This window comes from Ranitomeya imitator, chromosome 9, assembly GCF_032444005.1.
Source record: "Ranitomeya imitator isolate aRanImi1 chromosome 9, aRanImi1.pri, whole genome shotgun sequence".
Taxonomy (NCBI): domain Eukaryota; kingdom Metazoa; phylum Chordata; class Amphibia; order Anura; family Dendrobatidae; genus Ranitomeya; species Ranitomeya imitator.
Genome location: NC_091290.1, coordinates 112,862,680 through 112,878,617, shown reverse-complemented (window position 1 = coordinate 112,878,617; position 15,938 = coordinate 112,862,680). Strand labels below are relative to the sequence as shown.

Genomic DNA, 15,938 nt, shown 5'->3' with positions numbered 1-15,938 from the left:
CCAGATGACCTGGCCTCCACAGTCACCAGACCTGAACCCAATCGAGAAGGTTTGGCGTGAGCTGGACCGCAGAGTGAAGGCAAAAGGGCCAACAAGTGCTAAGCATCTCTGGGAGCTCCTTCAAGATTGTTGGAAGACCATTCCCGGCGACTACCTCTTGAAGCTCATAAAGAGAATGCCAAGAGTGTGTAAAGCAGTCATCAAAGCAAAAGGTGGCTACTTTGAAGAACCTAGAATATAAGACATAATTTCAGTTGTTTCACACTTTTTTGTTAAGTATATAATTCCACATGTGTTAATTCATAGTTTTGATGCCTTCAGTGTGAATGTTCAATTTTCATGGTCATGAAAATATAGAAAAATCTTTAAATGAGAAGGTGTGTCCAAACTTTTGGTCTGTATTGTATCTGCACACTCATATACATCACCTTAAATACTAAAAAATGGATTTTCTTCAATATTCAGCAGCCCGGAAAATCTCCACAAATGTTTCCTTTTAAATACTAATACGAGATAGCATAGGTTGAATACCAATAGGATTTCTTTTATTAGATCATTGAAAATTCAGGAACTGCTTGATTAGGACTGGGGGTAATCTTAGTGATGACATCGATGAGGTTTCCAAATTACATAACACTAGTTATGACATCACCAAATTTTGAAAAGATAGCTCCTGTCACCTGCACCTCAAAAACTTCTCTATGAAGTAATTTTCTTAACTTTAACTCTACAAAATTTTATGCTATTGCTCTTATTCATTCTCATCTGGATTATTTCAACTTTCAACTAATCAGTCTCCCTCTTACTAAACTCTCCCCTCTCAATTCCACCCTGAATGCAGCATCCAGGATCATATTTCTGTCCAGCCGCTACACCGATGCCTCTACCCTGTGCCAGACATTACACTGGTTACCCATCCGCTACAGAGTCCAATACAAACTTATCACTCTCATCAACAAAGCTCTCCACAGTTCTGCACCACTCTACATTTCCACCCTTGTTTCAGTCTACTACCCTACCTATGCCCTCTGTTCCACTAATGACCTAAGACTAACGTCCCCAATAATCCGAGCCTCCCACTCCTGTCTCCAAGACTTCTCGCATGCTGTGCCAATTCTCTGGAATGCACTACCCACAATTCAATTAATTCTCAATACCCGCAGTTTTAAGCATGGCCTAAAAACACATTTCTTGGCGGTGAGAGGTAGTGCTAGAACCTGCGAAGGATGAGTAAAAGTGTGGTTTGTTTGTTCTTTTTACCTCCCTAAGCCTTTGGAGTAAGAATCTTTGAAAAGAGCTTCTTTATTATAGGGGTTCTGCAGGTTTTTCACAAAAGTCTACAGTCGCTCTATGTGACTGCAGACTTGTGAATCCTCACACTGCGTGCTGTGAGGACCGAGCGGCCATTCATTTGTATTGAGCTTGGCCCCGCACATCTAGTCGGAATGTGGCTGGAAGTAAGTATGTCATAGTCACATGATTGCTTGGTCTCACAACGGGCACCATAGAATCCTCATATCCCATACCACAAGACGAGTATAGAGTGACTGCAGACTTTTGTGAAAACCCTGGACAACCCCTTTAAGAAGGAAATATAACACAGCATTAAAAGACTACTCCAAATATGAAAGTGTTGGCAAGGCTCATCCATAGTGTATGCCATAAATGCTAAAAGATGCAATTCCTACCTCTGGGTCCCACTCCTAGAGGTAGGAATGCCAAAAACTAGTCTATGAAAGGTTCAAGTACCAGAGGTGGGACCACAGTCCTGTGGGTATGCCATTAAAGTCTCTGTTGAGAATACCCCTTTAACGCACCGTCATTTTGCACCTTTTACATTCTAGATTGTACCAGACTCTAGTAACCAGAAGATAGTTCTAAAATTATGTAAAATCATTTAAACTCTTAAATTATTATTTCTGATAAAGATCTATATGCATTGAAAATGTACCTGAAAGTTGGAAATGAATAAGATTTCGAGAAACAATATATTCCAAGTGTCTATATACAAAAGAGCAGGTGAATATCCTGGTTGCACAAATTGTTGACATTTCTATGAATATTCACCCTGGATTCTAATTAAATTGCCCCTTAAATTAACATCCTGGTAGGATCTTGCCAACTAGCAAATAATATTTGCATTCTTAATACTCAAAGTTAACTCTCAAATACCAGTACTACTTCTTTCACCTATCTTTACATCATTACATGGACAGAAGCTTTTACTGACATTAGCAGAAATTTTCTCTCCACTTCCAATCGCATAAACACTAATCATTCAATCCAAAATGCAAAGTCATTATTAAGCAGGAAGGAAGAAAAGATGAAGAACTGTCTAGAACCACCGTTCTACATCTCAACCATGTCCGAAATGTCTAACAATCTGAAATAGTCTTCCAATCCAATGTCAAAAGTCAAAGCGGCTGATACTTTAAAACTGCTCCATTGACCCTTACCATAAAAGTAACAATTGGACAATGGAGGATTGGATAATGGAGGAACACTACACTACTACCAGATCCTCAAAAAGGTCATCAAATCATCAACACCCTGCACCAAGTATATCATGAAGGACTCCCCATCTACCATACTTCTATGCACTTTGCAGATGATAAAAATAGCAAAGCTAACAAATCCAGAAATTATTGTTTTACAGATATAGACATATACAAAAAGTATGCTAAATGTTTTTTTTTCTCATGAAAGTCTAATAGGTAAAGTACCAGATTGGGTATAGGGAGACTTACAATGCTCCCCTTGTAATTTTAATATGCAAATAGCTCCATCAGATGGAGGATTAGATAATGGAGGAACACTACACTACAACCAGATCCTCAAAAAAGGTCATCAAATCATCAATACCCTGCACCAAGCATATCATGAAGGACTCCCCATCTACCATACTTCTATGCACTTTGCAGATGATAAAAATAGCCCAGCTAACAAATCCAGAAATTATTGGTTTATAGATAAAGACATATACAAAATGAAGGCTAAATGTTTTTTTTTTCTCTTGAAAGTCTAATAGGTAAAGTACCAGGTTGGGTTTAGGGAGACTTACAACGCTCCCCTTGTAATTTTAATATGTAAATAGCTCCTTCAGATGTCTTGGATATTCAAATTCAGACGGGAGTATTTCATGGTTTATGTCTCCTTATGCAAATTGGGCATTTTCTACAAACTTTAGACCTTATTCCCCTATCAGAGGCCCTATCCCCTCTCACCCAGCCAATCAGTTTTTCCTGCTTTGCACAGATGAGGAGCAAACAACTTGAAACATGTGAGATCTATAGGATTGCTTTGAATAATCAGCAATTACCCGAACATTGCTAACTATAACTATACATTTCATTGTAGACCACCAATTGACAAAACAAAAAAAGACAAGATAAAAAAATAAAAAAATGTAAAATAAATAAAAACAAAATTAAAATTTGGAGGTGGAGGAACATAAGCACCATGAACCATGCATAGTCAAGTGTCATCAGTATATACGAAATATATTTGCAATTATTTAAAAAGTGAAAGTGCACTGAAGTTAATATATTTATAATATATTATTATATATATTTATATATAAAGTGCAAGTACACTATAATATAAAAAAATGTGAATGATACCTAAAGAGTAGTAATGGATAAATATATCAAACTAAATGGTGGCCCGATTCTAATGCATCGAGTATTCTAGAATATGTATGTATGTATGTACATAGCAGCCACAAACTATATAGCACAGGCCATATAGTATATAGGAGCCACGTTGTATATAGCAGCCACGCAGTATATAACACAGCCCACGTAATGTATAGCACAGGCCACGCAGTATATAACACAAGCCACGCAGTATATAACACAGCCCATGCAGTATGTAACAAAGCCCACGCAGTATATAACACAGCCCATGCAGTATATAACACAGCCCATGCAGTATATAACACAGCCCACGCAGTATATAACAGCCACGTAGTAAATAACACAGCCCACGTAATATATAGCACAGGCCACGCAGTATGTAACACAGCCCACGCAGTATATAACACAGCCCACGCAGTATATAACAGAGCCCATGCAGTATATAACACAGCCCACGCAGTATATAACACAGCCACATGCTACATATAACACAGCCCATGTAATATATAGCACAGCCAATGCAGTATATAACACAGCCACGCAGTATATAACACAGGGCACGCAGTATATAACACAGCCCACGCAGTATATAACACAGGCCATGCAGTATATAACACAGCCCATGCAGTATATAACAGTGGCCACGCAGTATATAACAGTGGCCACATAGTATATAACACAGCCCACACAGTATATAACACAGGCCACGCAGTATATAACACAGGCCACGCAGCATATAACAGTGGCCACGCAGTATATAACACAGCCCACGCAGTATATAATACAGCCCACGCAGTATATAAGACAGCCCACGTAGTATATAGCAGCCACGCAGTATATAACACAGCCCATGCAGTATATAACACAGCCCACTCAGTATATAACACAGGGCATGCAGTATATAACACAGCCCACGCAGTATATAACACAAGCCATGTAGTATATAACACAGGCCATGCAGTATATAACACAGCCCACATAGTATATAACACAACCCACGCAGTATATAACAGTGGCCATGCAGTATATAACAGTGGCCACATAGTATATAACACAGCCCATGAAGTATATATCACAGGCCACGCAGTGTATAACACAGGCCACACAGTATATAACAGTGGCCACGCAGTATATAACAGTGGCCACGCAGTATATAACACAGCCCTCATAGTATATAACACTGCCCATGTAGTATATAGCAGCCATGCAGTATATAACACAGCCCACGTAATATATAGCACAGCCCACGCAGTATATAACACAGTCCACGCAGTATATAACACTGCCCACATAGTATATAGCAGCCATGCAGTATATATCACAGCCCACATAGTATATAGCAGTGTGAGCACCATATCCCTGTTAAAAAAAATAATTAAAATAAAAAATAGTTATATACTCACCCTCTGGCATCCAGCGAAGCTGTCCCGATGCGCGCGCGGCTGCCGCCAGCTTCCGTCCCAGAGAAGCATTGTGAAATTACCCAGATGACTTAGCGGTCTCGCGAGATCGCTAAGTCTTCTGGGTAATTTCACAATGCATCTCTGGGAACGGAAGATGGCGGCAGCCGCGCGCGCATCGGCGGACAACGGAAGGTGAGAATAGCAGGTTTTTTGTTTTTTATTATTTTAAACATGGGATTTTTTTACTATTGATGCTGCATAGGCAGTATCAATAGAAAAAAGTTGGTCACACAGGGTTAATAGCAGCGTTAACGGAGTGCGTTACACCGCGGCATAATGCGGTCCATTAGCGCTGCCATTAACCCTGTGTGAGCGGTGACTGGAGGGGAGTATGGAGCGGGCGCCGGGCACTGACTGGATGGAAGTAGGGAGGGACTAATTCTTGGCCGGGCTGTGTCTGTCGCTGATTGGTTGCAGCCTGGTGGCCACGACTAATCAGCGACGCGGGATTTCCGTGACAGACAGACAGACAAACAGACGGAAGTGCCCCTTAGACAATTATATATATAGATGCATGTGCCAGACATTGAAAAAGAACAGCAGTAAAGTCCTATAAAAATACTGAGAAAAGAGTGATGGAAAAGGTTATCCGGGTTCATGGTGGAGATGCCGCACACTCCAACTAGTGTTTCACACAAGTGTCCTCATATTTTTAATTATTCATTTATTTTTTTATATTTTTATTTTTGTCTTGTGTATGTTTTTTCTTTTGTCTTTTTTTTCTTTTGTCAATTGGTGTTCTAACAATAAAGTCTGTAATTAGCAATTTCCGGGTAATTGTTGATTATTCATAGCAGTCCTTTAGGTTTCATTTTACTTTGCTTGTATTATAGTGCTTGACTGCACTTTTATATGTCTTGTACTGTAGTTTTGATAAACAGGGTCATATTTCTTCTATTGTAGGTTTCACCTTGAAACGTGTCTGTAAATGGAGTTTCTCATTTGGCTTCATATCTATGTCATGTGGAAACACTCTTTTAAACAGTCAATACTGACTTTTAGGATTGCTACTTCCAATAAGTTGCACTACAGTTTCTCTCCTCTTCCTCTCTGAAGAGTTTATTTGCATATTTAAATTCCCATCGAAGGACTGCATGACCTCTATGCCTCCTTATTCTAGCTTGTCTTTCTCCACAAAGAGAACCTTTACCCTTATGCCACCTGTCAGAGGCATCTCACCTAGCCAAATCGGTTCTCCTGCTTTGCACTGATGAGGGGCAAACACCTTGAAACATGTGTTTGCAAATGGAGTTTCTCATTTGGCTTTCTCTCCAAGTCATGTGCAAGATCCTTTAAAGGGTCAATACTGACTTTTAGGATTGCTGCTTCCAATAAGTTGCACTACAGTTTCTCTCCTCTGAAGAGTTTACTTGCATATTTAAATTCCCATCAAGGGCACTGCATGGCCTCTATATCCCCTTATTCTAACTTGTCTTTCTTCACAAGGAGAACCTGTCAGAGGCATCTCGCCAAGCCAAATCAGTTCTCCTGCTTTGCACTGATGAGGGGCAAACACCATGAAACATGTGTCTGCAAATGGAGTTTCTCATTTGGCTTTCTCTCCAAGTCATGTGCAAGATCCTTTAAAGGGTCAATACTGACTTTTAGGATTGCTACTTCCAATAAGTTGCACTACAGTTCTACAGTTTCTCTCCTCTGAAGAGTTTATTTGAATATTTAAATTCCCATCAAGACACTGCATGGCCTCTATATCTCCTTATTCTAACTTGTCTTTCTTCACAAGGAGAACCTGTCAGAGGCATCTCACCTAGCCAAATCAGTTCTCTTGCTTTGCACTGATGAGGGGTAAACACCTTGAAACATGTGTCTGCAAATGGAGTTTCTCATTTGCCTTTCTATCTAAGTCACGTGCAAGATCCTATAAAGAGTCAATCTTGACCTTTAGGATTGCTACTTCCTATAGATAGCACTATGACTTCTGGCCTTTTCAAAACGAAGACATAGGTATGGCTTTTCTCACTCCTTTTTACAGGAAGCACAAGTAAAAGTCAGTGCCAGCCACACTTTGTAGCATTATAATGATGGCCATTCTGGCCATGTTTGAGCAAAATTTGCACCAAATTTTGACAAAATTTAAATTTCAAATGTTGAAATCAGCAGTAAAAGTCAATTTCTAAGGCTGATTTTTTTTAAGCAGTGGGTCAATAAGATACTGGAACACACTGCAGACCTTCTACACACAAATCCGAGGTGGAAAATCTGCTATGTAGCATGCCCGTGTGGACATACCCAAAAAATGCCCAACAGATATGATGAACGATGTCTAAACTTTCGTAGAACAGTAGCGTAAAGCCTCTTATGTTGGCTGGAAGTATGATTTATATATATTGCTGAAGTGTGCTATAAACTAAGCTTTTAGCAGAAATGCAAAAATAGTACGCTGACATCACCGTTTTTTACTTCTCACTAGATTTCAAAATATTTTTTTCGAAAATGATTAAAGTATATGGAAGAACAATTCCACCATTAATCATATTCTTTGTTAAACAGAAAAGAAAAATAAATCCCTTTATTAGAAACTATAAACATTCTGTGAACAAGAACATCAAAGAAAGACGAATTGCTGCAGGAGTTGTCCACACGCTCCTTCTATTAAACATAAAAAAAACCAGTTGCAGCAAATATAATATAAGCATTATAATCCCTCCGCAGTCAGAAATTCCAAAGTCTAAGTGTTCTGCGCTTTCTGAGACAAAAGTGTTACAAGAACAAAGGACTTGTTGAATGGATGACATACTGGTAGCCAGAGAGGAGATAATTGCCGGGAATTCATTCTTTTACGCTGACCAAACCTTTCTATAGTGAGTTGGAGATGTAAGGGCTGCACCTATAATGGTGGTCTCACGTGGCAGAAAGATCCATACAGAGCTGTCGCCTGGAGATAAGACTTCATTATTGAACACAGTGAGGTCATGGATGAAAGCGGCAGACAAGCTAGGTGACTTTATGGTGTGCAAAGTTGACTTTATAGTGTGCCAGGTGACTTTATGGTGTGAAAGCGTGCTACATCTACAATGCCATCTTCATATAGAGTAAATAAAGTTAGGATATCGTGTCTCATCCATTTTTGGGGGGATTGGAATTTATATTGCACCAATTGGAACCATATGTCCACAGTAGGGCCTACTTACAAAACCTTGAGCACGGTTGAGCGGAACAATATGCCATTTGGATGCAACCGTATTCCTCATCATAAGGTAAGGATAAGCTAACTTTTGTAGGAAAGTTTGGATGAATGTGACCTGGAAGTAAGGGAATTTTTTTGCAGCCACTTTGTCAAATTGTGCACTGGTTTTTCAAGATGCAATGTCTTTACCATTTGAAAAATTGACTACATGAATATATGTCCCAGTGATGTTTTGATCAATTACCATTACCTACTGGTTTTAAAAGTGGGAGGAGCTGGTAGAACAGAAGTGATGCCATGGTGAACGCAAATTCTTCTGAGTGAGTAGGTTTGACTATCTAAGTCAGTGTTCCCCAACTCCGGTCCTCAAGAGCCACCAACAGGTCATGTTTTCAGGATTTCCTTAGTATTGCACAGGTGATGGAATTATTGCCTGTGCAGGTGATGCAATTATCACCTGTGCAATACTAAGGAAATCCTGAAAACATGACCTGTTGGTGGCTCTTGAGGACCGGAGTTGGGGAACACTGATCTAAGTCAAACCTAAGTCATATTTTTCAAGCAAGCCAAAGACACTCGGTAGCACCTGCTAACAACTTATCTGAGCATGTTCGCTCATCACTATTAAAGGGGTATTTCCATTTTGTACTAAATATGCCATAAAGGTTGAGAACAGGGTTCCGTTCTCGCATGAGTGGCGGTTTTGCATGTGCAACTCTTTCCATTAGCTTAAACGGGTGTTCTGAAAATTACGGAGCAAGCAAGGGACCTGCATATATGAAATATTTATGCCCTTTCCAAATGTCCACAATGGCAATATTCCTTGATTTTATAAATAACCCATTTGACCTTGATATGTCCTGGGTGTGCAATGATAATGTAGTTTATGATCATATCACTATGTCTTTGGAGTGTAGGAGGAAACCGTAGAACCCGGAGGAAACCCACGCAAACATGCGGAGAACATACCAACTCCTTGCAGATGTTCTCTGGTTGGATTTGAACCCAGGATCCCAGCGCTGCAAGGCTGCAGTGCTAACCACTGAGCCACTGTTCTGCATCTCTGCAGCTTTATTGGTCACATTCACCTTTTCTTTGTAAGGCCAAAGCAGTTGTCCATTTTCGTGAAATATTGGTCACTGCTCACAGTTTAGTGTAAAAGAAACCAAACTATGTTGCACTTACTGTCTCCATATCCACCATTGAGTCTCTGCTGTGGCTCCAAGTGTCTGGCATTGGATGCGACAATGACGACGCGGCAGCTAATCAGTGAACTCAGTGTCTCTGACAGTGTAGACGGAACGCTCCGCTCAATGCCACTGAGCTCACTGATTGGCTCTGGATGTGACACCAGCGCCACTGCCAATGCCAGGCACTGCAAACAGTGGCAGAGATTCACCGGACGGAGCAACCTAAGACAGTGCGGCTTGTTCATTATTGTTTTTACCAAACTGGGCCCCAGGATCAATATTTCCTGAAAGGGGATGGTTCCTTTAATATAGAGTTGACGTAGCATGCCAGAATGTGTTTTTTTTATCCTTGATACACAAAATCTGGTTAAGCCTAAACTTTAAAATCATTGCTGGGCAGTAAAAGCCATCACTAGTGAAGTGAAGTTTCATAAGTGCAGTTGTTGCTCAATCCTTTTGGTTTGGAGCTGTGCAGCTGGCTCCTTTCATAAGCACCTGGTAGTTATCTGGGAAAAGTGTGTGGACTTCTTTGCCAGACACTCAAAAGTATAGAAAGAAAACATGTGTGCAGATGGCTATGACCTTAGAAAATGGCTGAATTCCGTGCTCATCTCAAGCCATGTGAAACAATCAGGCTCATCTCGGCACACAACTTCTGACACCTTTTTCTTTTTTCCATAAGAACTCAAAGCAAACAAAGTATTTGAAAAAAGCTCTTCCACCGCTATGATCTTTCTGTGAAATCTTTTGTTGTTGGACTGATCTATTTTCCAGCCCTCAGATAAACGTATTTGCTTTATCTTGGTTCTGAAGTGCTTAGAAAGCTGTCATTAATCAAACAGATGAATGGAAGGAGCTTATGTGTTGAAATGAAGGTTCCCGCAGAAGTGACAGATAGTTGTGCAAGGAACAGATACAAAAGTAGTAAAACAGGATTTGATCTTTCTAATATGAATCTGCTTCCACACTTAGGTGCCACATCGGTTGTAGACCGGTCTGAAAGCAAAAGGGTTAATGTGAAATGGAACTATGCCAGAAATTTAGGACTAATGCCAAAACCCACATCTTGTGCGGCCAGCAATCTTCAAACATTGCTAACACATATGAGAAATATTATCACTTCCTAGGCAAAGGGGCATCACTTCAGAAAAACGTCAGTGTAGACAGTCATGTAAAGGAATAAGGCTCGGTACTGCTGACCAAAATGTCACATATTTCTTAAAATGGGATCTGTGGGATCATAGGATCCTAATCTTTACAGATTCCATCAAGATTTATTTGGGATTATCAAGTTTTCAATAGAATTTTGACAAGAATAGAACTTCAAAACTAAGGCGGTGTACCAACATCATCAAGTTGAGGATACCCACAGCAATGGTTTTGCTTTAACTGCCTTGAACTGCAGGTTGAGCGAAACCCAACTTGATCAGTTTTGAAACCAATTTTGATAACAAATGTTAAAACAATAAATCAAGTACAATATTTTGTATACATACATCTACCAAAAATCACCAGGGATCAAGCAACTTTTTAGAATTAGCTTGTCATGGGTCATGCTTGTGAAAAAAGTCAAACACCATGATGCAACCACAATGGTCTAGAGGTAGATGGAAAAGTGAAGAGTTCCTCACATGCAACTCCAACAAAAGTATTGATTATGGAAATAATAATAAAAACATTGAAAAGGTTATTTATATGACACATTTTAATCATTTACCTACCCTCTTATATCCAGTTTTGTGATTGGGAATATTGGAGGACTTCTGCTTGGCAATCCAGTCTTCTATGCCTTTCCGAGCCAAGCAAGCATTTACTGCAAAGCTGTCACCTACCAAAAAAGACGTGCAACTGTAAGTTTTCAGACAGAAGCAAATAGTCAGCTCATCCCTCCAACTATCCGATCCAACTGTGTAACATCCAACATTGACTCTGTACTTTCTAAACTGAAATCTGCATGCAATTACTGGAATTCTGCAATTACTGGCATCCACTTGATAAGCCACGTAGAATAATAAAAAAAAAACAACCACGGGTCCCAAAAGACCATCATATTACTGAACGATAGTTGGCAGTTAAAATGATTCCGAGTGCACTCTATTGCTCTGGCATCAAGCGTGACCTCAATCAAGACTTATTGTAAACAAAGCTATTAAAAATTAAGTTAGAAATGTCTTTGAATTGAAAACACTTTGACCATATCAATGATCTAAGACATTCCAGGGAATTAGACTAGATCACAGGAAGCTAGCATTTCAAAGATCGACTTTAACTATTGGAAAATCCTAGTTTACGGGGTCACTGACACATGAAGGGATTAGACAAGGACTGGTCACAGATCAAACACACTTAGGCAGACACAAGTCCATCATCAGAAACTTTAAATCTTAGATCACCAGTCCCTGAAAGTTTGGTAATAAATCACTAAGACTAAATCACATTATCACAATTTCCTCCTAACATTAAATAAGAGAACTTATAATATGGGATCAAAGTTCAAATTCTAAAACAGACGCAAAAATACCCATGTTCTCTGCATGTGTAACACAACTACATCGTTATCTAAAGCCCATTTTCTAAGTTTGATATCTCGAGAAATGTAATGAATAATTTTGGAAATTAGTGATGGACAAATTAATTGCAAGCATAAAGACTTTAAATAGGATACAGAGAATATGACATGAAAATGATAGATAATTAATGTTTTATACATCTCAGTTCATTAGTCAGGATTTATACTCCACAAGAAGAGTCCTGATTAACAACTCTACCACTATTATGATTCGAAAAGTTTGTAACAACTCCCCTAGCTACTAAAACTGAGAAAAATCTGTGAATCCATCAATTGTACATTGAAGGAAGAGTCTTTATCAACTTCTGCAGAAAGATCATGCACGACTGAAAAGTTCATAAGATCTCTGCTACAACCAAGAACCAACTCGGAACCCATCACATGTAAATTATAGGAAATATCTTTATCAACTTCTATAACATGATCATGATGGGAAAAGTTGTAGGATCTTCCCTACAACCAAGACCCAACTGGGAACCCATTACAATTATATTATAGGAACAGTCTTTATCAACTTCACTAACATGATCATGATTGGAAAACTTGTAGGATCTACCCTACAACCAACACCCAACTGGGAACCCATAACATTTATATTATAGGAACAGTCTTTATCAACTTCACTAACATGATCATAATTGGAAAACTTGTAGGAGCTACCCTACAACTGGGAACCCATTACAATTATATTATAGGAACAGTCTTTATCAACTTCACTAACATGATCATGATTGGAAAACTTGTAGGATCTCCCCTACAACCAAGACCCAACTGGGAACCAATAACATTTATATTATACGAACAGTCTTTATCAACTTCACTAACATGATCATGATTGGAAAACCTGTAGGATCTCCCCTACAACCAAGACCCAACTGGAAACCCATAACATTTATATTATAGGAACAGTCTTTATCAACTTCACTTACATGATCATAATTGGAAAACCTGTAGGATCTACCCTACAACCAAGACCCAACTGGGAACCAATAACATTTATATTATACGAACAGTCTTTATCAACTTCACTAACATGATCATGATTGGAAAACCTGTAGGATCTCCCCTACAACCAAGACCCAACTGGGAACCCATAACATTTATATTATAGGAACAGTCTTTATCAACTTCACTTACATGATCATAATTGGAAAACCTGTAGGATCTACCCTACAACCAAGACCCAACTGGGAACCCATAACATTTATATTATAGGAACAGTCTTTATCAACTTCACTAACATGATCATGATTGGAAAACTTGTAGGATCTCCCCTACAACCAAGACCCAACTGGGAACCCATAACCTTTATATTATAGGAACAGTCTTTATCAACTTCACTAACATGATCATGATTGGAAAAGTTGTAGGATCTCCCCTACAACCAAGACCCAACTGGGAACCCATAACATTTATATTATAGGAACAGTCTTTATCAACTTCACTAAGATGATCATAATTGGAAAACTTGTAGGATCTACCCTACAACTGGGAACCCATTACAAATATATTATAGGAACAGTCTTTATCAATCAACTTCACTAACATGATCATGATTGGAAAAGTTGTAGGATCTCCCCTACAACCAAGACCCAACTGGGAACCCATAACATTTATATTATAGGAACAGTCGTTATCAACTTCACTAACATGATCATGATTGGAAAAGTTGTAGGATCTACCCTACAACTGGGAACCCATTACATTTATATTATAGGAACAGTCTTTATCAACTTCCGTAACATGATCATAATTGGAAAAGTTCCTGAGATCTCCCCAACAACTGAGACTCAACTGGGACCCCATCACATCTATATTACAGGAAGAGTCTTTATCAACTTCCATAACATCGTCATGATTGAAAAAGTTCATAGGATCTCCCCTGTAACCAAGAACTGGGAACCCATCACACTTATATTGTAGGAACAGTCTTTATCAACTTCTACAACACGATCATGATTGGAAAAGTTCATAACATCTCCCCAACTGAGGATCAATCACTGATAGAAGTTGTATGATTGCATTAAGTCTACAAAGAAATTGTCACACGGTGATCTATAAAAAAAATTATTTTTCCCTATGAGAAATAATGGGCGGTAATGGGCAACAAGGTAAGATCCAAGAGTATAGGAATGTTAACTACATTCGAGTTCAAGAATTCATTATTCTAATTCATATGCATAGATTAAAGTCATATAACACAATTACCTGGGTTGAGCATATAATATAAAACACTTGAGGTCTACGTAGTCAACTGCAAACTTTTTGTTCTTTGGTTTTAAACTCTTTCCTAACAAGTTTATACTCCATGCACAACTTACATTGCTGCCTGCATACTTCTATTCCGGATCATCAGGACTGATGAAGCCCAGGACTTTTCCCTCTAGGTTAACATTAAACATTTTGGCATATGTATGAATTTGTTACTACGCTCCCTAACATTGCATGTGAGCTATATTTATTACTAAAAGTTCTGAGATTTTCTGGTGGAAGGAAGGAGATACATAGACAGTTTCTGCTAAAGCTAGACCCATCAAGTCAAAGTCAGATGTTTCTTCATGCAGAGTAATCAATATACAAATAAGACAAAGTAGCAATACTGAAAACTTGAGATGTCATGCGGAGGATCGGTGCATCATTTTTTTGGGCAGAACATTAGCAAAAAGGTCAGTTTTAGAATCAGATGCGTATCATATGTCAATCTGATACATGATCCCGCAATAAGCATATGATGATGCATTGTAGCAGAATGCAAACAACTTAAAAAAAGAGGAAAATAACAAAACAAACAAGACAGACTGGGACCAACAGGCAGGAGAGCTAGTAAAGTCTGCAGGGGGATTTAATTTCCTACCTTCAGGGCTCTCTCTGGGTTTGCAAACTGCAGCTGCCAGTCAGGAGAAGCAACATGAAGTACAGGAAAGAAACAAAAAAGAGATGATTAGATGTCTGACTGCAAAAAAAAAGAGTCATAACACAATGTATCAACAGGCAGCGCAGATAAAGACCACCACTCACCATGTTTGGAGTAAAGTTTCCCCATCTCTCAGCAGGAGACCCCAGATCCTGGACATCAGATGCACATTACAATCCAGTGAGGGTAAAATCCATGTGAAGAATAGGAATCCACAACTGCAGATTATTATAGGGAGCTGTACCCCCCCCCCAAATCCAGGATCCAGAAGCAGCTAAGACCCCTAGAAGCGGTGACACCTCATGCTATCCTGTTAGAAAAGCTGCAGCTCATTCTGCCAGGCACACACACAGTCTACACAGCCAAGGAGGAGTTAGAGGCTGGGAGAGGGGGATGAAAGGGGAGAGCAGGAGAGGAGGAGGAGGAGGAGGTGGGAGAGGGAGGGGATGGGAGTGAGGGTCCACAAAAACAAGGGAGAGAAAAGAGAGGATCAGAACTGAGGGGAGAATTGGAGTGTGAAGTCATTAGCTGAGTGATGTTGGTAAATAAAGCGTTAATGAATTCCCTTTAGGACATGTTTGACTATGTACAGTGTAATGCTAGAGAAGCCAAAGTGTTGGTCATGCAAAGAGTGACCGCGCTATTGCTCTTCCCCATCTGGTCTGGTCTATCATAATGCATAGACATCCAAGAAAAGGATGGCATCTCCTCCATAAAGGAAGAGGGATCCATGAGGACGGGAACATGCCAAAATATAACAAGAGAAAACAAGATTGAGGATCCATATGCTTACGGATTTCGGGTTAGCAACATTAATTCATAGCCCGATACGTGTAATCTTATGGATCCTTAATCTTTTTGATCTTTGTTTTAATTGTACAGTAAAAGTAATGTTTTAGCATTACCCCATTGGTGCTGGAGCTCAGTCCTCATGGACCCTTCTTCCTTTCCTTATCTGGATACCTTCTTGGGTTCCTACGCTCACTGCACCACACTGTGAACAAACAAGGTCTACCAAG

The 15,938-nt window shown here is 39.4% G+C and overlaps 1 protein-coding gene across 1 annotated transcript in view; it reads right to left on the bottom strand.

Annotated features, from left to right (window-relative positions):
• NKD1 (NKD inhibitor of WNT signaling pathway 1) overlaps positions 1-15,279 on the bottom strand; it is a 107,480-nt gene extending 92,201 nt beyond the window's left edge. The window contains exons 1-3 of the mRNA XM_069738479.1: positions 15,024-15,279; positions 14,860-14,892; positions 11,158-11,264 (exon numbers count right to left, since the gene is read on the bottom strand). Of these exons, the coding sequence (XP_069594580.1) occupies positions 11,158-11,264; positions 14,860-14,892; positions 15,024-15,048 (165 nt within the window). The 5' untranslated portion in view covers positions 15,049-15,279. The remainder of the gene's footprint in view (positions 1-11,157; positions 11,265-14,859; positions 14,893-15,023) is intronic.
• Positions 15,280-15,938: the final 659 nt, after the last annotated feature.